At 38.8% G+C, this 24938-nt stretch overlaps 1 protein-coding gene across 1 annotated transcript in view; it reads right to left on the bottom strand.

Moving 5' to 3' along the window:
- Window positions 1-23981, bottom strand: part of NAGK (N-acetylglucosamine kinase) — a 422972-nt gene extending 398991 nt beyond the window's left edge. Inside the window, exon 1 of the mRNA XM_044081648.1 lies at window positions 23793-23981. Within this exon, the coding sequence (XP_043937583.1) occupies window positions 23793-23981 (189 nt within the window). The remainder of the gene's footprint in view (window positions 1-23792) is intronic.
- Window positions 23982-24938: the final 957 nt, after the last annotated feature.

The raw sequence follows: 24938 nt of genomic DNA, 5'->3' as shown, positions 1-24938 counted from the left end.
CTATATACACATTATTTAAGTAAACATCAGGCATGGAGGTTTACTGTGCACGAATTCCCACAAAATAATGACAGATGTGCAACTGATTAAGGTCACATGGCCATTACAATAACAGTGTAATAAATATTTTGCCTAATGACATAAGTGTAAGGCATGCAACACTAAAATAATATTAAAAAGTTTTGTGAATATAAGCTGAGTGATGTGTCTCCCACCCACTGCAGGCTACGAAATTAATTTCCCTTGCAGTTTCCTGTTCCCCATTGCACTTTGGTGAACACAAGTAAAAGTACTGACAAGCTATCTTCCCTTACAGGCAGCAGGTGCAAGAGCAGGTAAAGTTAACCATAATACAAATGAATGAATCTGTATGAAGTAGCGCTCACCTTATACAGTCAATATTAGACTGCAGAAACTGTAGTCCAAAATCACCCTTGTCAGGAATCAAACTCTTGTACCAGTGTTTTCCTCTGTAGTGCAATGAGTCTCTTTGCTTCTTGTTTTGTTTGTATCTTGTAGTTTCTTCCTTCTGAGTACATGATTATGCTAATTAGGGACTAACTCACTATTGTTTCTGAATCATTCAGTTTGTGTGATTGTATAATATTCACTGACATCCTTTTAATCCTCAAAGAAACAATTATAGTATGCAAGAGAGGTACATACACAATGTCTCTGGAGGCAAAATTCTAGCATACAAACACTCATAATAACAATCTGGCTGTCAGGAAATCATAAGCTAAACCCATGAAACATAGTATGCACCCCACACATAGACCTACGCATGCTGAGGCACTTAAAGAAAATCTTGCCAAACTCCAAAGATCTCTGACACTTTCCAACTGTAAAAATTATTCTCATAAAACTCAAAAGCATGCAAAAGAAACAACACCTAACACTGCACATACAGCCACACCTAGTGGTGTAACACTAACTTTGAACTTACAGCCACACCCAGAGGTGTAACACCTAACACTGACCATACAGCCGCACCCAGTTGTGTAACACCTAACACTACACATATAGCCACACCCAGTGGTGTGACACATAACACCGCACATACAGCCACACCCAGTGGTGTAACACCTAACACTGCACATACAGCCACACCCAGTGGTGTGACACCTAACAACGCACATACAGCCACACCCAGTGGTGTAACACCTAACACTGCACATACAGCTGTACCCAGTGGTGTAACACCTAATAATGCACATACAGCCATACCCTGTGGTGTAACACCTAATACTGCACATACAGCCACATTTAGAGGTGTAACACCTAACCCTGCCCATACAGCCACATCTAGTGGCGTAAAAGCTAACAATGCACATTCAGCCACATCGACTGGTGTAAACCTAATACCACACACACAGCCACACCCAGTAGTGTAACACCTTACACTGCACATTGCACATGCAGCCACACCCAATGGTGTAACACCTAACACTGCATATACAGCAAAACACAGTGGTGTAACACCTAAAATTGCACATACAGCCACACCCAAAGGTGTAACACCTAACCCTGCACATACAGCCACACACAGTAGTGTAATACCTAACACTGCACATAGAGCCATGCCCAGTGGTGTAACACTTAACCCTGCACATACATCCATACCCAGAGGTGTAACAAATAACCATGAACACACAGCCACACCCAGTGGTGTTACACCTAACACTACACAGACAGCCACACCTAGTGGTGGAAAACCTAACACTGCACATACAGTCACACCCAATAGTGAAAGACCTACCACTTAACATACAGCCACACCCAGTGGTACACTGCAAATACAGACACACCCAGTGGAGTAACACCTAACTCTGCACATACAGCCACACCCAGTAGTGTAACATCGAACACTGCACATAGAGACATACCCAGTGGTGTCACACCTAACACTGCACATACAGCCACACCTAGTGGTGTACCATCTAACACTGCACATACAGCCACACCCAGTGGCATAACACCTGACACTGCAAATACAGCTGCACCCAGTGATATAACACCTAACACTGCACATAAAGCCACACCCAGTAGTGTAACACCTAACACCACATATACAGCCACACCCCATGGTGTAACACCTAACACTGCACATACAGCCACACCCAGTGGTGTAACTAATAAACTTTAATACACAGCCACACCCAGTGGTGTAACACCTAACACTGCACATACAGCCACACCCAGTGGTGTAACACCTAACACTGCACATGCAGCAACACCAAGTCTTGTGACACCTACCACTGCACATACAGCCACACACAGTGTTACACTGTACAGACAGCAACACCCAGTGGTGTAACACCTAACTCTGCACATACAGCCACACCCAGTAGTGTAACACCTAACACTGCACATAGAGCCATGCCCAGTGATGTAACACTTAACCCTGCACATACATCCATACCCAGTGGTGTAACAAATAATCCTGAACACACAGCCACACCCAGTGGTGCAACAACTAACACCGCACATACAGCTGCACCGAGTGGTGTAACAGATAACCTTGAACACACAGCCACACCCATTGGTGTAATACCCAACACTGCACATACAGCCACACCCAGTGGTGGAAAACCTAACACTGCACATACAGTCACACCCAATAGTGAAAGACCTACCACTTAACATACAGCCACACCCAGTGGTACACTGCAAATACAGACACACCCAGTGGAGTAACACCTAACTCTGCACATACAGCCACACCCAGTAGTGTAACATCGAACACTGCACATAGAGATATACCCAGTGGTGTCACACCTAACACTGCACATACAGCCACACCTAGTGGTGTACCATCTAACACTGCACATACAGCCACACCCAGTGGCATAACACCTGACACTGCAAATACAGCTGCACCCAGTGATATAACACCTAACACTGCACATAAAGCCACACCCAGTAGTGTAACACCTAACACCACATATACAGCCACACCCCGTGGTGTAACACCTAACACTGCACATACAGCCACACCCAGTGGTGTAACTAATAAACTTTAATACACAGCCACACCCAGTGGTGTAACACCTAACACTGCACATACAGCCACACCCAGTGGTGTAACACCTAACACTGCACATGTGACACCTACCACTGCACATACAGCCACACACAGTGTTACACTGTACAGACAGCAACACCCAGTGGTGTAACACCTAACTCTGCACATACAGCCACACCCAGTAGTGTAACACCTAACACTGCACATAGAGCCATGCCCAGTGATGTAACACTTAACCCTGCACATACATCCGTACCCAGTGGTGTAACAAATAATCCTGAACACACAGCCACACCCAGTGGTGCAACAACTAACACCGCACATACAGCTGCACCGAGTGGTGTAACAGATAACCTTGAACACACAGCCACACCCATTGGTGAAATACCCTACACTGCACATACAGCCACACCCAGTGGTGTAACACCTAACACTGCACATACAGCCACACCTAGTGGTGTACCATCTAACACTGCACATACAGCCACACCCAGTGGTGTAACACCTAACACTGCACATACACCTGCACCCAGTGGTGTCACAGATAACCTTGAACACACAGCCACACCCAGTAGTGTAACACCTAACACTGCACATAGAGCCATGCCCAGTGATGTAACACTTAACCCTGCACATACATCAGTGGTGTAACAAATAATCCTGAACACACAGCCACACCCAGTGGTGCAACAACTAACACCGCACATACAGCTGCACCGAGTGGTGTAACAGATAACCTTGAACACACAGCCACACCCATTGGTGAAATACCCTACACTGCACATACAGCCACACCCAGTGGTGTAACACCTAACACTGCACATACAGCCACACCTAGTGGTGTACCATCTAACACTGCACATACAGCCACACCCAGTGGTGTAACACCTAACACTGCACATACACCTGCACCCAGTGGTGTCACAGATAACCTTGAACACACAGCCACACCCAGTGGTGTAACACCTAACACTGCACATGCAGCCACACCAAGTGGTGTGACACCTAACACTGCACATACAACCATGCCCAATGGTGTAACACCAAACACTGTACATACAGTGACATCCAGTGGTGTAACACCTAACACTGCACATACAGCCACACACAGTGGTGTAACAACTAACACTACACATATGGCCACACTCAGTGGTGTAACACCTAACACTGCACATACAGCCACACCCAGTAGTTTATCAACTAACACTGCACATGGAGCCACACCCAATGGTGTAACACCTAACACTGCACATACAGCCACACCCAGTGGTGTACCATCTAACACTGCAGATGCAGCCACACCCAGTGGTGTAACACCTAACCCTGCATATACACCCATACCCAGTGTTGTAACACCTAACCCTGCACATACATCCATACCCAGTGGTGTAACAAATAACCCTGAACACACAGCTACACCCAGTGGTGTAACACCTAACACTGCACATGCAGCCACACCCAGTGGTGTGACACCTAACACGGCACATACAGCCACACACAGTGGTGTAACACCTAACAATGCACATACAGTCACAAACAGAGGTATAACACCTAACCCCACACATAGAGCCACACCCAGTGTTGTAATACCTAACACCGCACATACAACCACACCCAGTAGTGTAACACCTACCACTGCACATACAGCCACGCCCAGTGGTGTAACACCTACCACCTCACATACAGCCACACCCAGTCATGTAACACCTAACCCTGCACATACAGTCACACCCAGTGGTGTAACACATAACACTGCACATGCAGCCATAGCCAGTGGTGCAACACCTAACACTGCACATACAGCCACACCCAGTGGTGTAACACCAAACACTGTGCATACAGGCACACCCAGGTGTGTAACACCTAACACTGCATATACAGCCACACCCAAGGGTGTAACACCTAACACTGCACATACAGACACACCCAGTAGTGTAACCTCCTAACACTCCACATAGAGCCACACCCAGTGCTGTAACACCTAACACTGCACATACAACCACACCCAGTGATGTACCATGTAACACTGCACATGCAGCCACACCCAGTGGTGTAACACCTAACACTGCACATACAGCCACACCCAGTGGTGTAACATCTAACACTGCACATACAACCACACTCAGTGGTGTAACACCTAATACTTCACATACAGCCACACCCAGTAGTGTAACACCTAACACTGCACACAGAGCCACACACAGTGGTGTGACCCCAACACTGCTCACACAGCCACACCCAGTGGTATAACACTGAACACTGCACATACAGCCACACCCAGAAGTGTAACATCTAACCCAGCACACACAGCCACACCCAGTGATGTAGCACCTAACCATGCACATACAGCCACACTCAGTGCTGTAACACCTAACACTGCACACACAGCCACACCCAGTGATGTAACGCCTAACACTGCACATACAGCCACATCCAGTGGTGTAACACCTAACACTGCACATACAACCACACCCAGTGGTGTAACACCTAACACTTCATATACAGCCACATCCAGTGGTGTAACACCTAACACTGCACATACAACCACACCCAGTGGTTTGACACCTAACACTGCACATACAGCCACACCCAGTGGTGTAACTCTTAACTCTGCATATACAGCCACACCCAGTGATGTAGCACCTAACACTGCACATACAGCCACACCCAGTAGTGCAACAACTAACCCTGCACATACAGCCACAATCAGTAGTGTAACAACTAACCCTGCACATACAGCCACACCCAGTGGTATAACACCTAACACTTTACATACAGCCATACCCAGTGGTATAACCCCTAACACTGCACATACAGCCACATCCAGTGGTATAACACCTAACACTACACATACAGCCACAACCAGTGGTGTAACATGTAACACGGCACATACATCCACACCCAGTGTTGTAACACCTAGCCTTGCACACACCACTGCAACAAGTGGTGTAACACCTAACACTGCACATACAACCACACCCAGTGGTGTAACACCTTACCCTACACATACAACCACACCTGGTGGTGTAACACCTAACCCCTAACCCTGCACATACATCAACACTTAGCGGTATAACACCTAACCCTGCACACACAGCCACATCCAGTGATGTAACACTTAACACTGCACATACAGCCACACCCAGTGGTGTAACACCTAACACTTCACATACAGCCACACCCAGTGGTGTAACACCTAACACTGCACATACAGCCACACCAAGTGGTATACCACCTAACACTGCACATACAACCACACCCAGTGGTGTAACAACTAGCACTGTACATACAGCCACACCCAGTGGTGTAAAACCTAACACTGCACATACAACCACACCCAGTGGTGTAACATAACACTGCACATACAGCCACACCCAGTGGTGTAATACATAACACTGCACAGACAGCCACAGCCAGTGGTTTAACACCTAACCCTGCACATACAGCCACAGCCAGTGGTTTAACACCTAACATTGTACATACAGCCACAGCCAGTGGTATAACACATAACACTTCATATACAGCCACACTCAGTGGTGTACCACCTAACACTGCACACACAGCCACAGCCAGTGGTGTAACACCTAACCTTGCACATACAGTCACACCCAGTGGTGTAACATCTGACACTGCACATACAACCACACCCACTGGTGTAACACCTAATGCTGCACATACAACCACACCCAGTGGTGTAACACCTAACCCTACACATACAGCCACACCCAGTGAAGCCTCTACTACCAAATTCATAAGGCAAGCCAGTAGTCTGCCAAGGATGCTAGTCTTAGGTTCACAGGGGCTCCATTGTATGTCATACTCATGTCCCTCTTCCCAGACTAAACAAGGCAAAATTAACAGTCAGCTGCTTATCAAGGGCCAGTATCCATCAAGGTAGTCATGCACTCAAGTCATTGCACCACAGGTACCAGCATGATTCAGTCATAGTTGATGTACGTGTAAATGACCTAAGATATACCTCCCTAGACTATACAAAGAAAGACATTATGGAGCTGTAGGACTATGTGTCACAGGTTGATATTTGACTAGGAGTGAGTTGCATTCTACCTTCACCGAGGATGATGCCACAATATGAATGGACAATAATTGATTCAATACTTGCCTTAGTTTATGGTGTGATTCTAGGGAAGATACAATATTTATCAGAGTGGGAGGACATGATTAACACACCACATTGCTTTGCCAAGGATGAGCTGCACCTGTCTCCTGTGCTTCTGAATATTTGCTAAAATATTATCCTTCCTCATAGAACCTTTTTTTGTAAATGCCAAACTGACAAACCTTCCAGCATTGCAAAATCTACCCAAGGAAATCTAAAAGTTTCACTGCTCAATGCTAGGAGTCTAATCAAGAAGCTCTACTCCCTCCAATCTCTCCTCACCTTGGAGAATGCAGATGTTTGTGCAGTAACTGAGACATGGTTTAAATCCACAGAGTGTACCCTAGCAGTGCAAGGCTTCTGTGCCTTCTGAAAATTTAGATAAACAACTGTACAGTCATAGACTAAGGTGGAGGTGTCTCAATTTACATCAATAACAAGCATACCCCATAGGCTGGTTAAACAGAATGATTCACTGGAGTTCCTCCATGCCCAGATTAACATAGACAAAGTCCCATACCATATTGTAGCAAGCAAGCTATAGGTCACACTCTATGTCCCATGAAACCCATAGCTCATGTTTAGAAATATTGGAGACATTCACCATTCAATCAAATGCAATACTCAGGGGGACTTTAATTATCCATCTATAAACTTGAAATCCTACATGACCCCAAATTTGCAGGTGAAGAAATTCCTAGACTTTGTAAACACAAACATCCTGGACTAGTTAGTGCAGATGCTGGGATATGGTACTTGCAGATATGGGAAAATGCTGACCCTATGACCCCATGTCTTGTCCTCTTATGTCCTCTCTGGTAAAGTCAGACCACAAGCAGTGTCTTGAAATAATCAATTGTGTGAACTCAGCAAACACTGTAACAGATAGAAACTTCTCCAAGGCAAACTACCTTTTATTAGGTGATAGCCTGTCCAACTTTCAAGCCCCTCCAAACCCAGATAACACAGCAGCTAATGCAGAATTATTCATAGAAGCTCTGTACAACTGTGCCAGTGACTACATAGAGGCTGTTGTGCCTACCAGAAGTAAGCCTAAAACTAACTCAAAAGAAGTGTAACATCAAAAAAAAAAGAAAAAAACTCTCTCATCAAACTGAATAGACAACTAAGAAAACTAATTAAGTCCAACAAAGCAAATGTTGAGGTAAAGATAGAGTCCCAGGCCAAGGACAACCATAAGGCCTTCTTTAGCTATGTCCAAAACATCAAAGTCAGCACAGAACAGTGCTGAACTGTTGGTGACTAGAGCCATGTTCACAGAACTAGGATATATGGCAAATCTTCTGTCTGACTGACTCAGCTCCAACTTTACCTGCTTCACAACCCCCCACCCAGGAAGTACCATCTAACATAACCCCTCCAGCTATCAGTGGGGAGCAGGTCTTAGATGCACTGTCTAAAGCCAAGGATACAGCTTCGATGGGCCCTGATGATATCTCAAGATGCTTTTTAAATTGCCTGACATATGAGCTATCAGGGTTACTGGTGTCACTTATTCAACCATAGCCTCTGCACCAGTTTCATACCACATGAATAGAAGACTGCAATGGTCAACCCTATACACAATGGCAGACCATCAGTGGATCATGGGAACTGCAGACATATTAGTTTGACTAGTCTGAGATGTAAAGCAATGGAAAGAATTGTCATGGAAAGGATTAACAATGACTTAGGAAACCTTCAGACACTGGACCCAACCCAGTTTGGTTTTATTGATTGCAGGCCATGCCTACTGAACCTAGTGCATTTATTTAAGAGGGTTACAAAGAAAATGGATGAGAGCAAAATGGTCCATACTGCCTATGTTGAACTAGCTAAGGCATTTGATACAGTAACCCACTCAGACATTGTAAACAAACTCACAGAGTTAGGCAAACCCCTCTGTGACTCACTGGATAGCCAACAGGCTCACAGATAGGACCCAGGAAGTTAAGATTGGAAAGACCACCTCTACAAAGAGGCCGGTCATGAGTGATGTCCCCTTAGTGTCTGTGCTGAGTTCATTCCTCTTTGGCATCTAGTTTTCTGAATTCAGGGCCAATGACTAGGGAGTCTAGCTTACCAAGTTAGCAGATGATTGTAAGCTAGGAGCAATCACAGAAACCCCCCAAGATGCTAACAACTTACAGTAAGGTGTAACACAAATAGCTTGTTCAAAAGTAATGGCTTAAAACTCAATGCCAAGAAATGCATAATAGTACCTTTTGGAGAATCTGCCACCCAGGGAAACTACCTCATTTATAAAACACACCTAAAAGGAGACACAGCAGTCAGGGATTTGGGGACTCATGTAGATAGTAACCTGGCTTTTGACCAACATGTGTCTAAGGTTGTAATAAAATCATTCTGTTACTCAGCTTATAAGTAAGGGCATGACATTTAGGTCCAGAAAGTCATTGTGCCATTGTACTCAACCTTCATCATACCTATAGTTTAGTATATGAGAGATGCATCTCTGATGGTTGTTACTGCTACAAGCATTAATAATAAAGTTTTTTTTTTTATTGGAAGATTTGCTACATTTCCACAAGATTGATATTGTTATTGTTTGTGAAACATTGTTAAAGAACAATGATTGGAAACTAGTTCTGTCAGGGTATAAATGTTTATACGGTAACAGACATTCTAACAAAAAAATCAGGTGGAGATGTTATAATAAGGATTAAAAATAGTTATGAGTTCTGTGATTATTACATGTTTGATAATAACAGCAATACTATAGATTGTGTAACTGTGACAATAAAGATGACCCCAGAACGTATATCAATTGTTGGAGTATATAGACCACCAAAATCAAGTGCTAATAACCTAGAGGAATTCATACATTTCTTGCATGAAACACGGGAGGGAAGAATAATATTAGTTGGGGACTTAAATTTACCAGAAACAGATTATAACAATATGGATTCAACAACATTAGTAAGGAAATTTTTCACAACGTATGTTCAGGAACAACAATTGCTTCAGATTGTAAATACAAAGCCTACCAGGGAACGGAACATACTAGACATTGTTTGTATTCCTAAAGAAGCTTCTGTAACTTCAAGTCAAGTTTTACCACCACTGATGTGCAATGATCATGGGGTTATAAAGGTTAATTTGTTGCTAGATAATTCTGCCAAACTGAAATCTAAACCAATGCACAGAAGGTTAATTACAGATTATATGGAAGCAAAACAGTCATTATGTAAAACTAACTGGGGTGAGGTGTTCAGTGGAAAAAGTGCAGATGGAATCTAGAAAGTTTTGAAACAGAAATTGTTTGACTGCAAAAAATAAAACAAAAATAGTTAACATTAGGATCTAAGCATACAAGGGGAGTATATTTCCATAAGAACACGATAACTGATTAAAGTAAAAAAAAAAAAAAATTATAAGAAATTGAAGAGCGATCAAACTATAACTTTGAAAACTGAAATAAACAAGCTGGACAAACAAATTAAGCCAAGTGTGAAAAAAGATCAAAAAAATTGAAGAAGATTTATATAAAAATATTGAGCATAGCAGGGAACTTTTTTATAAATACATAAGATATGGAAGGAGTAAAGACATAAATATTGATAACTGTGTAGATTCTAAAATTTATTCTCAGACACAACAGATTATAGATATATTTACAAAATCTTATGGAAAACAGTTTGGCTTCACAAAGGGAGTGATAGGTTGTCCTAGTGACATTCAGGTAATCACAGAGACTGGAATCAAATTAGATTATATTGAAAAAGAACTGCTTAAACTGGATCCAAATAAAGCACAGGGAGGAGACAGAATTAGTAATAATGACCTGAGAACACTTCAGCAAGATCTTACAGTACCATTAAGGGTCCGAATGGAGAGATGAAAAGTCAGCAAGCAAAGGAGAGTCGTAGTGCTGAAACTGAATTCATCCTCAAGTCTTGGTGAGTACCTTCATGAGGTGGAGCCTGTTTTTCTCGAAATCTCACCAAGGCAACACTGATATATAGACTGTATTTATATAGCATATATCATGGACAGAAGTAAGTAAAAAAATTAAAAAAGATAGCTGGGTGTACAAGACCCAGGATACAAAAGTATCCAATCCTGGTAGGCGCACTGGTGCCAAGACTGGAAAAAATGACAGTGTAGAATCCTCAAAATACAGAAACATTCCTACAAAGGGGCTAGGCCAGGCCCAGGGGAAGGATGCCCCCCTCTGTTGTAGAAGGAAGTAGCAGTCCACAGAAATCACAAAAACTGATAGGCCAAAAAAGACCATAAAGATGATAGCGTGGACTATTGAGGATAAGAAAGAAATTATGTATTGTTACTATTATACAAAAAGCCCAGAATTTCCAGACACAAGATATACAAAAAGATTAAGAGAGAAATTATAGGAAAGAAAAATACTTCCACAAAAAAACTGTCAGAAGCTTCAAATAAAAATCTGCGACCATTAATACAACAGATTCGTGAAAAACAGTACATAGACCAAGAAACTTTGACCTGGTTGGAAAAAGAAGCATCTGAGGAAGTGCAAAAATATAAACAACAAAACCTATATATTTTTGAAAAGTTTAAAAAAGAAATATGGGCATGGGAAAGAAAGAGAGATTTTATATGGTGCAATATTTATGCAAAGACTAAAGACAAATTAATCAACATAAAGAAGGCAGCCCCATAGATATTCAAAGAGAAATACAGGCAAAGGCATTCAGACAAGGAAAATCTCACAATAAAAAGTAATATCACAAAGAGGGAATGTAGAAAAGAAGGTTACGTCACAGCATGATGGAACGAGTCACCAAAGTAAGGAGAAGCAGGAAGATCAGGAAACATCTGAAGAAGAAATATGGACATGGGAAAGAAAAAGAGATTTAATATGGTGTAATATCTATACAAAGGAGAAAGCAAAACTAACCGATACAAAAAGACCAGCAAAAATATTTAAAGAGAAATATAGGCAAAGGAATCCAGGCATGAAAAACTTTAAAACAGAAAAAAAAATAAAGAGAAAAAGTAGTTCAGTCCATATTTCTTCTTCAGATGTCTCCTGATCTTCCTGTTATGTAATGACATGCATCTGGAGTGTTTCTCCCAGGCCTCCACTAAAAAATTGTCTTCGTTCAAAGTCGGTCTTTCCTGGTAAACAAATGCTAAATAAAAATAAAAAAATAAATAAATAATGGAGAAGTGAAAGAAACAGAAACTGAGGTTATGGTATACTTCCAAAGTGAAGGATTCAGTGTAAAAAAAAACTCATTTAGAAAGCATCACAACAGGACAGAGCAATGGAACACCAAATTAAGAGGAAATCAGTGGAATGGGAAGCAATTGGTCAGGTGCCATATGAAGATATTCTGGAGCCTTCTACAGGAAACCAGTATAAATGTTCACTTGAAGCTGGACAACAGGGGAAGGAACAGGAAACTGTGGAAAATCTGATGCAGTTAGTGTTGACGAGCAATAGGCCAGTGAGTTCCCATATGACAGAGCAACAGGTGGCACAGGATGAAACAGAAGAGAATGTGCTACAGGAAGAAGCAATAGAACTTTCTATAGAACGCCCACAGGAAATGGAAAACAAAAAAATGTGCCCTCAGTTTAGAAGAAAATGAGCTAAGAGAAGAGTTGCTTGACTTAGTACAGATAGAAAGACATGTTAAGATCAATGAAAGAAACAGACTGCAGAAAGCCAATAAAACCCCAAAAGTCAGAAGTTTGATAAAACAAATGAACACAGTAATTAGGATTGTACATAGAGATTCATGCGATTAACAGAAGTAAATAGAATATATTACTGTGCAGTTAAATTAATAACTGATAAAGTTGTACCACAAGAACACAGGGTAGTGAGGGAGAGAAAGGGGAGAAATCGAAAACAATCATGGAAGTATCGAATAAAGAAAACTATAAAGCAACTAAGATAAGAAGTGTCACTGTTAGAAGAGTATAGAATAGGGAACAGATCAACAAAAATACTTAGATAAATATGATAAAAGCAATGCACAGTATTAGAATAGATCAAGATCTATCATGCACTATCGCAAGGAAGAAACTAAAAATCTCAGCACAGGTGGGAAAAACTTACAAGATACACACATAAATATAAAGGAAAGTGCAAAATAAGCAATTTATTGATGGCCCAAAAACGTTGTATAGAGAACAGGGAAACAAGGTAAAAGGAATTGAAAGACCACCAAAAAAAGAAGAAATAGATACATTTTGGAGAAGTATCTATGAAGATCCTGTGGAACATAAGAAAGATGCTAAATGGATAGAAGAAGTAAAAGAAAGAATAAGAAGTTTAAAGGTACAGGATATGAAATGGGATGAAGTAACAGCCAGAGAGATTGAAACAAAGTTAAGAAAAGTCTCTAATTAGAAAACCCCAGGCCCAGATTTAGCCATGAGTAAGAACTATTTATATGCACACCCCAAACAGACACCAACCTGGCTAACAACATGAAAAACAATGCTCCTGCTTAAGAGCGAACCTGCAAACTACCCTAAAAATTATACACCAATAACCTGACTTCCAACAACATATAAACTATACAGTGGAATTGATGCCGACAGAGTTTATAGTCATTTAGAAGAAAACTCAATTATAGCAATAGAACAAAAGGACAATAAAAGAAATTCTATGGAACAAAGTATAATTTGTTGTTAAATAAAGTCATAATGGAGAACTGTGAAAAGGGGAAGAATTTAAGTATGGCACTAGTCACGAGTGGAGTCCCACAGGGTTCGGTCCTGGGTCATCTCCTGTTTGGTATCTACTTCTCTGATGTCCAAGCCAACCCGAGAGGGACTCTGGCTGACAAAGTTGGCAGACAATTGCAAGTTGGGAGCTATTATTAAGTCCCCAAGTGATGTTGACATCCCACAGAATGGACTCACTAAGACCAATGACTGGTGTCAGAACCATGGCCTTAAGCTCAATGCCAAAAAATGTGTCATCATCCCCTTTGGGAAAAACGCACTTCCCATGAATTACCACATTGATGATAGCCCACTGAGCACAGAAGGCATTATAAGAGATCTGCAAACACAGGTTGACAGCAACCTCTCTTTTGACCACCACATTGCCACTGTGGTCAGAAAGTCCTTCTATGTGGCACATCTCATTACTAAGGGTTTTGCATCTAGGAAGAAAGAGGTCATTGTGTCCCTCTACTCTTCCCTCATTAGGCCAATCATTGAGTACAATGTCTCATTTGGCATGTACCTCACTAGACACCTGCAACAACTGGAGAGGCTGCAAAAGTACCTCACAAAGAGGATCATATGCTTTAAACACTTGTCCTATATGGACAGATTCAAAAAACTACAACTATTCTCTGTCTCATATCACCTACTTAGAGATGATCTCTGCTTGACTTACAAAGCCATGTCTGACCCAGCTCTGTTAGAAATGCTGCATCTAAAGAAATCCCAATCCCTCTGCACCATATGTTCCAGAGACCTTAACCTCATTACCACAATCAACAGAACATACTGGAGGGCCAGATTCATAACCCAGAGACTGCCCATGGTATGAAATAGACTTCCCATACATGTCAAGCAGAGAGTGGATGGGAAATAGGGATAACTCCAGTGGCTCTACTCAACAGAGGCACTGGGAACTATGGTCGCGTGGCACAATGCCAGGGTAATCCTATGACTAGGCTTGTAAAGGCCCCAGGGCCATTAGCCTAGTACACAGCTATGAACCTATGGACTGACAACAAAAAAGCTTTTGATAGTATCCCACATTCGTGGATAAAAGAGTGCTTAAAAATGTATAAGGTACACCCTACAATAATCAACTACATTAAAGTGACCATAAAACAGTGGCAGACCACATTGCAATTAAGCCATGGTGAAGGACAAATTATTATTCCAGGGATAAAAATTCAAAGTGGGATATTCCAGGGTGACTCTCTGTCACAGCTGCTATTCTGCCTTGCCCTTAACCCATTAAGCTGTTTACTTAACAGCTTAGGCCATGGCTATAATTTGGCTCCTAGAAAACAACAAAGTGTAAAAACTTCTCATCTTCTCTTTGCTGATAATTTAAAACTGTATAGCTCATTAGATTAGGAACTGAAAGTCAACTGCAAGTTGTCAAAAACTTTTTCAGATGATATAAGAATGTCATTTGGTCTTGATAAATGTGGAAATGCAGCCTTTAAAGCTGGAAAACTGCAGCACCAAGAGAACATCAGTCTGGGAGAGGAATGTGATATATAAGAACTTGAGCAAGAGGGAGTGCATAAATATTTCGGAATTGATGAAGGATCAACAATAAAACATGAACAAATGTGAATAAAACTTAATAAGGAACACTTTAGAAAACTTAAATCAGTCCTGAAAACACCACTGACATTTAGGAACAAAATCAAAGCTATAAACCAATTTGCTCTTCCTGTCCTAACTTACAGTTTTGGAGTGACTGACTGGCCCCCAAATGTGCTGGATAGATTAGATAGGAAAACAAGAAGGGTGCTTCATGCTCACCAAATGATTTATAAAAATCAGTGCATACCAAGATTATATATTCCCCACTCTGAAGGAGGGGTGGGCCACCTTGAAATTGATAATATGTATAGATCTGCAATTGGGTTACTCCACAAATATCTGCTGACTTCACAAGACCCAAATGTAGTCAGAATGTTGAAACATGAGGAGAATAAATCTAATATGACTTCCCTGCTTTGGCTAGCAGAAGCGTATTGGAATCAAGCAGGAATGGAAATCAAACCACAAGTAGATAGGAAGCAGCAACTGAATGTGCCAAAAAACAAAAGAAAGAATATAAGGTGAAGGACAAGATGATAAAGCAAGAAATGTGGAAAATGCATAAATATAGTTGTAAGTATAGAAAACTTCTGGAAGAATGTGGCACACCTCATCACTAAGGGCTTTTCATCCAGAAAAAAGGAGGTCATTGTTGTCCCACTGTACTCATCCCTCATTAGACCCATTATAGAATACAACGCCCCATTTGGTATGTACCTTTCAAGACATCTGCAACAACTGGAAAGGCCGCAGAAATACCTCACTAAAAGAATTACAGACCTAAAGCAGATGCTCTATGCTGACCGCCTTAAAAAACTCCAGCTATACTCTGTCGCATATTGTCTACTCTGAGGCAATCTCTGCTTAACATACAAGGCCATGTCAAACCCAGAGCTGTTAGACATGCTACACTTAAAGAAATCCCAATCGCTCAGAGCTACACGCTCCAGGGATCTAAACATTGTCATCACAATAAACAAAACATGCTGGAGGGATAGGTTCCTGATCCAGAGACTCCCCAGACTCTGGAATAGACTGCTCTCATCTGAGGTGTTCTACAGTCTATATACACATGACCTTAAATTAGGTAAATTGATTACACATGTTACACATAAGGCATGTCTGAAAAATAACTTGATTAAATTGGCCATTTGGGCACAGAAGAATAATATGCTGATAAATTCATCACAAACTATGCATATGAGATTTGGGGGACATAAACTGGAAGGTGAATATTTAATACAACACACAGTGATTGAAACTGTAGAGTCATTTAAAGACCTGGGTATATGGGTAAATCCAGCTTTGAGTTTTTCTAATCATATCAAGCAATTGATTAATGATAGTTATACAACTATAGATTGTATAAAAAGATTTAGAATGTCTAGCTAATTAGAAATGAAGTCTTGTTAGTTACATTAAACACAAGCTTGACTATGGAATAACTGTATGGAAACCTTATAAGACAACAAACATGAGTAAACTGGAAAGAGTACAGTGGAAATATACCAAGGGCATCCATGGATGTGAAAATTTAAGTTATTATGAAAGACTAAAATATCTGAACTTGTACAGTGTCTTTTATAGATATCTAAGAGGTGGTCTTATTCAGGTATATAAGGCATTTAGAGACAACTATCTTTGGGAATGTTTGTGGTTATCAAAAAGTACTAGAAAATCATCAGACACCCTATGTAGAAGATGTCACAGGAATGAGAAGTGTACTAATAGGTTCTCTGAGAGAGCAGCTAATGCATGGAACGGACTACCAAATTATATTTAAGCAAGTACTAGTTTAGGTATTTTTAAGAACAGCCTGTACACTTATTATGGGAACAAGTGTTTTGGTATATTGGCAGCCTAGAAGGGCATCCATGCTTGTGCTTGAAACATTTGTATGTATGTAAACACACCCTTTCTGTATGTGCCTGACCAGGTACATGCAACAAATGGAATATCCACAGAGGTTCTTCACAAAAAAGAATGCAGGCCATGAACACAATGTCCTGTGCGAATCATCTCAAACCCTTATCTCTATACTCTGTTTCCAGCAGACAGCTGAAAGGTAATTTATTCCTGGCATACTAGACATACTTGGATCCCACTCTGATGGACTTTTTGCATAGCCACAAAATGAACAACACCAGAACTACTAGATCTAAGGATTTAAACTTTGCCTGTGACTTAAATAAAACATGTCAGAGGGACAAAAATGTATCCCATATAATCCACACTCTCTGGAATAGGCTTCCCATCCATGTAAAGCACAGCCTTTCCCTAATCATGTTTAAGCACAATCTAGACTAGTGCATGGGAAATCAGAAAGTCACCCCTGCTGTGACACCCATGTCTCTTATGGACAGAGGTAGCCCTCATGCTCTAACATGCACCCCTTAAAATAACCTCTAATGGGATACATGGGACACATTTGGCACATATTACTAGACTTATAAAGGGCCCAGTGGTCATTAGGCTAGTATACATCTATGAACCTACTGGCAAATGTCTTGTGGATTTCTTCGCAATGCTGTGCACAAGCCTGGGTCTTTGTATGTAGCAATGTGCCCACTTCGTCAGCATATGCTTTTATGGAGGGTTTAGCCATTTGTACATGGAACTGCTGTACAGCATGCTGCCTGAATACAATATACTGGTATTGAGGACCGCCATGTTTCACACCTTAAATTGTGATGGTGAACCATCATAAAAAGTTATCTATATTTTCTAAATTTGCCATGCTTCACACAAATGAGATGCTCATTGATTCCTGTTGTGGTAAGATGGGACACGTGACACCAGTTCTCAGCTATTTTTCCCTGAGATTCTTCAAGATGAGACATTTTAACTGGAGAAAGAGAGGGTAGTATTCCTTTAAGAGCTCAGAGGTGATGTATGGAGGAGAAATAAATATTTCTCCATCTTCTGTATCAGGATTAGATGCACCAGCTCCTATGAAGGACCTTAGAATAAGGCTGGAGCCTGGAATAGTTTAATGCAATCACCATTATAGTGGTGTGAGGTACCTGAATTTTGACCTCCTATGTCAATGGGAGGATGAAGTTAGGCACTAACTATGTATGTAGAACTATTATATTAGGTCAACCTTTAAATTGACATTGCATTACATCCACAGATATTACACAGTGCTCTGTTTATGTCTATAGACTGTGAAGACATTGAAAGGAATTAACAGCTACACTGGACCAGACTGGAACACCGCAGAGAGCACCAGGGTGAGTATACATACCTCATAAAGTCTTGCTTTTAATATTAATAATACTCATGATTCATTCAAAAATGCATAACTTTCATATAATATGGCCACTTGTGTTACTACTGCCATAGCTCAAAGGTAGCATTATGAATGTCCAATGTAATTAGTGGGTTTGTATATTCATTCTGTTCTTTAGTTGGACAAGTTGTACATGATGAGGGTGTGACCTGACAGCAGAGAGAGTACCCAGCTATATCAGAAGAACCTGTCAAATTTCTGAAATATTTTGGTTTCTTACTACTTAAAATAGTTCATAAAATATGCAATTTTACTGGTAGCTGTGCATGATGCAACAGGTAGCATACTCATGTTTGGTACAGAAGGCTGTGGGTTCTGTTCCCGCAACAGGAGGATGAATTGCTGACACTCCAGTGCAGCATAAGTTAGATGCTGCACAGCTGAGTTTGCTGTCTGTCAGATGAAATGTTAAACTGAGGTCCCATCTGCATAAGCTGGTGGCAGCTCAAGTGAATGTAAAACATCTCATGGCACCTATTGAAAACAGTAGGGGTTCTTTATTGATTACCACAGCTTATATACATTATTTACATATTTTACATAATATACATTATTTACATTTTTATGTATAATACAATACAATACTGTCCCATATGTTTTAATCATTTTTCCCCACCCTTTTCTCCACAGCCAAAAATGTATCTTCTTCAAAATCTCAGATAATATCCATTTCCCATTAAACTTCACTTAAAGTCTTTCATTCCTTATTGTCCATAAAATATAGAATATTTTGTATTGATTTTCATAAACCCTTCTCATTTTTTACCATAATGCCCATACTCAAACATATTCACATTTAAATCTTCAGCCTTTACAAAACCTATCAACATCTTATTTTCACATATTTTTCCCATAAATTCTTCACTCTAGAATATTTCAAAAACACATGTTCTGTCATTTCTAAATCCCCGCAGTAATTACACAGTCTATTTTGTATTCTTTTATAGGGCATGTTAGCTTTAACATGCAGTTTACCTATTGTCAATCTCTACAGAAAATCTTTACTTTAACATATTTTCTTACACCATGCAAATTTTATTTTAATAGCATTTCTTTTTTCATTTTCTAGACATTTCCATATGAAAAGATAATAATGTTCATTCATTATATTATTGTTTCCACATTATTTATATCCAATTTCCATAAAATAATTTTGTTTCGGTACTCTTTTCATTCACATGATTTTTTCCATCTTATCCCTAACTCTATCCTCTCCAAAAAAAAAAAAAAAACAAAAAAACAACTTATATTTAACTTTCAGTAAGTTCTATTAAATTCCTGTTCTCTTTTTTAATCTTACCAATGCTCTATAAAAATTCAAGGAAGCTGTATAAACAATCAGATTAATTAACCCTAATTCCCCATCCTCTTCCTTAACATACAGAATCCCTCTTCTAACTGGATTTAGCCTTGATCCCCATATAAAATAAAAATATAATAGACATTATCTCTTTTTCATACCTAGACATGGTCATATATACATTTACTAAACAGACCAATTTGCCTAGAAGAATTGTATTTATTAAATATACTTTTTTATATGACAGTTTATATGACTTCCAAAACATATACACATCTCTTAATTTCTGAATTTTTTTCCTACTGTTTTTCTCTAGGCTCACCTAATACAAATACTATTCCCAGTATATCTATAACCTTAGCTTTTGTCTTTATTTATACATAAACCAAGCATCTTTAAATAACTATTTAGCTCTTTAATTCCTTCTTACATCCACAGCTTATTCTTAGTAACTAAGACTATCCATGTATAAGAATTCTTGGAATTTGTATTTCTTCCATAACCATATAGCCTGCAATTTTTAACACTCTATTCATTTTATTGACAATCACATTCATAACTAAAGTGAATAAAATGTTACTTGCAGGACATTCTTGCCTTATTCCCCACTCTATTTTTATTTCTTCACTTGGCCATCCATTTAATATTATTCTCACATTATTTGTCTCATAAATTGGCATAATTATTTTTATCTTTTCACTTATGTTATAATCCCATAATATATCCCATAAACAGTCATATTGTATTCTGTCAAATGCTTTACTCACATCTCCTACCATAACTTTGGTATCTAAAACTTTGTTTTTTATTTATAATGCCATCTATCACTTCTTTCATTATCCATAATAAATCTTGACTTCCTTTTCCTTTTTTTACCAAATATTGTATATTAAACAATTTATCTACTTTATTTGTTAATCTTTTACCTATTATTCTCATAAATATCTTATAATATGTGCTACTTGGCACTGTTGGTGTCCAATTTCTTATAACATCTTTTTCTCCTTTTTCATATAAATTTTATAATTCCAGTACATATTTATTTTTCTACCACTCCTATCTGTAGCCATTCCTTGAATAACTCCACAAAATACACTTTTTTCCATTTTTCTGTTATTATACATATACTATTCAATGCCATCTATTCCTGTAACTTTCTCCATGTTAAGTTATTTCAAAATTCAATTAAATTATTCTATGCTTATATTTTTTCCAAACTCATACAATTCATCTTACTCAAACTTTTTAACTTTCCATTTTTGTCCTTCTTTTATCTCCTTTGTTTGCAAAAATGTTGTCTACATACTTTCTTATTACCTCAATTAATTTTTCTTATGTAGTCACTCTTTTTCTTCATCATTCTTCAGCTCTCTTATTATACTATTATTAATTTATTCAGCTATGAAGCTACTTCATTTTTCCTTTGTAAAAATATTTTTGTTTAAATAACTTTTTTTGAATTTTCTTCTGTTCATTTCATATTTTTTTCTCCATCTCATAAAAAACTGTCTTATTTTTTTACACTTCTCTGAATGCCTCCTAACTCAATTGTCTATATTTTAGTTTCTCTAACTTCTCCTCACAGCCTAACATTCCAAAAAACACTTTTTATACTTTCACTTAAAACTTATCCACCAACTCATCCAGTTCATAAAAATTCTTATATCTATATGATCTATCCATAATTTATTATTTTTTTCTGCAATCTTCATCTAAATCTTTTTCATTCAATCTGTTAACACCTTTGCCTATTTTATATGTCCTTCCTTCTCCCATACTTCTACTCATATAATCCGCAAAGCCTGTATTCCAACTTATAGAATTTTTTAAACTGTCAGATATTAAAAATAACCCATTTCCACTTTTATATCATTTATTTTATACATCCAATGTTTGTTATCCCATATATATATATATATATATATATATATATATATATATATATATATATATAGTTTATATCAGCATATCGAATGCTGAAAATGCCGAATGCAATTTAGTCAAACTGAAATGTTCGAAATATCAAAAGAGAGAACTGACGGAACATCAATTTCTTTCTCAGGGAAAGAAATCAGTGTTCCATGGAAAAAAAATGTTCAGTACTTTAAACACTGACAGAAGTGGGGGGCTTTGCCCCCATACCCCACAACATGGGGAGCTGTGCCCCCACACCCCCCTACTTAAATATACTAACTTCGAGACCACACCACAGTGGAGGAAATAGCAAACTCTGATGATGGCCCACTGATTTCTTTCCATGGGAAAGAAATCAATGTTCCCTCAGTTCACTCTTCTGAGATTTCGAACATTTCAGTTCGATTAAATTAAAGTCGGCATTTTCAACATTCAAAATGCTGATAGGAACCATATATATATATATATATATATATATATATATATATATATATATATATATATATATATATATTTATATAAAACTTTCCACTTTTCATTATTTCATAAACATTCTTAAAATCATTTACTTCCTTTTTCCTTTTTCTTAAATCACAAAGTCCCCTACTAATATTATTTCCATATTTACTCCTACATAATTTACAATTTGTTAAACATTATTGCTCTTTCCTTTTTTTGTAACATATGCATATATTGCAATAATTATGTACACATCTTTTTTCTACCTTAAATATATCACTGTTATTGCTCCCAATTCTCTTATTGTAATATCTATTACTTTTATTGTTTCCTGACATAACACACCCATTTCTGAACATATATGCTTTCCCATATTCCAGATAATATTTCCACCCCATAGTTTTTTCTCTTTGAAGCCTTTCTTCTTCGGTCAATATCTTCTTATATCTTCTAAGGGTATATATTATATGAACGAAAGTTCATAATATCGAATGCTCTGAAGATCAAAAACGCCAGACCTCGAATTTCAGGTTATAAAATCAAGTTTAAAAGAATATATAACACTTTGTCAGGTATTTGCATTTAGTGTTTGAATTAATATTTGATGTATTTATATTCAATGAATTTAATTTTATGTGAACATATTTGATACAACACACATATGTATGTTTTTGTATGTATGTATATATTTATATATTCACATGTTTATGTATTCATAAGGAAAATTCATCTATATAATAATAGTATTACAGTTGTATGTATAGATTTATTTCAAGGAAATTGATTTAGCAGGGGTATTATTTATAAGTCGAATAGTACTTCTTTTCAGTGTGTGTGCATTTAAAAAATGGCTTTGTGGTGAAGCATTCACTTAAGGATGTAATTAATGTAATTGAGAAAGTTTAATTGATTTATTGTTGGTAAGATTGGTATATAAATGGACATATTTGGAATTTGAAAATGTTCCAACAGAAGGCGAGAAGCCGAGGTACCAGAACGGATGTAATAAAAAACTGTATGTCTTGCCAGTGGATTTCCTTGTCTTTCTTTGATGTGGTTTGAGAATTTGGTTATTCTAATTTTTTGTGAAGACATAAACCTCTTCTGTCATATATTTTTGTAGTGTCTGTAACTTCTTTACATAAAGTCTTTAAATATTTCTTTAACACTTTATTTTCAACTTCCATTCGAAATTGCACAATAATTCTCTTTTTAATTTCTCAATGAAATCCTTGCACCACATAAGAGTTAGAAGGAGTACAGTGTTTTTTAATTCACAGTGTTCTAAAAATTTTTCCATATACTGTCCAGTCACAAACAAAATGCCACACTATGTCTGCCTATTAATGTGAATAAAAGCTCTTACATCTTTGGGGGATACTTAGCCATTGGTGCAATCACAGTGTCCCAAACCTCCTACCTTTTCAGCCCTTTTTTCTTCTTTGCTGTGTAACGTTATCCCATCTGTCTTCCTCATCATCTCTTTCTCTTCCTCCATGTGTTTCTCTACTTCTTTTACCATCTGCATATACAATTTCTTCTTTACTTCATGCTTCACCATATCCTCTTCCTGTATCTTTTCTATAATTTCACCCCATGAAGCTGCCATCTTGCTCTCCAGCTCATTCTAGTCTATCATCTCTTTTACGTAAACATCCTGCAACCCTCATGACTTGAGGGTTTAACAGCACAGGCTTGTGTTGAATCTTCTTCTTTAAGAAGATTTTGCTGAAAGATCTCTTCCAGGTCCAATAAAGGTACAGCCTTCTTTCCATATAATGTATCATGTTGCTGCTGTGAAGGCTCAACTACATTCAATTCCTCACAGCACTCCACTTCTTCTGCATGCATTGCAAAGCAAATCCACCCTTTGGATATCTTGTTGCCACTCTGCACCCCCTTTCCTCATTCCAGTCTCAATGATTCATTTCTCTTTTGTGAATCTACTTCATTTCCACTCTTCATGTGCTCCATTGTTTCTCCCTGCTTCTTCAAGCCTCCATTGTACTTGGACCAGTAGCAGGAAGTGTCACCTGCAATAGCGTACCTGTACGCTAATGGGGAGGGGAAGTTCCCTGATACCCTAGCCAAATTTCTTCTAGTAGGACTAACTTGGTCAGCAAAGAAAAAAAGATGTGACACAACTTTCTCTTACTTTTGCCTTTTTTTAGTTGATCAGTATTTGATAATGCGGTGATAGTGACAGACCAGCTCAAGGGAATGCTTATTAGAAAGGGTTATCCCGGGACCTTTGTTGATTCCATTTTGAATGAAGTAACGGAAAAAAGGAATAATGGGTACTTTTTTCCACTTTTGGGCATTTCTTTGGATACTGGTCCGACCAATACTACTAGGACACTGGCTTTAGGTACTAGGGAGGGGGCTACTTACACTGATGCCATGATTCTTACTTTTAACCCCCTTTATTACAGTATCAGGGATATTTTGTACAACAACTGGACAATTCTTACCACTGATGAATCCTGTAAATCAAGATTTTAGGACAAACCTTGTATTGTATACAGGAGGGACACATGCGTAAAGAGCCTTTTAGAACTTAACTGTA

This window comes from Protopterus annectens, chromosome 8.part1, assembly GCF_019279795.1.
Source record: "Protopterus annectens isolate FY-2018-M chromosome 8.part1, PAN1.0, whole genome shotgun sequence".
Lineage (NCBI taxonomy): Eukaryota > Metazoa > Chordata > Ceratodontiformes > Protopteridae > Protopterus > Protopterus annectens.
This window is presented reverse-complemented; position numbering and strand designations above follow the sequence as displayed.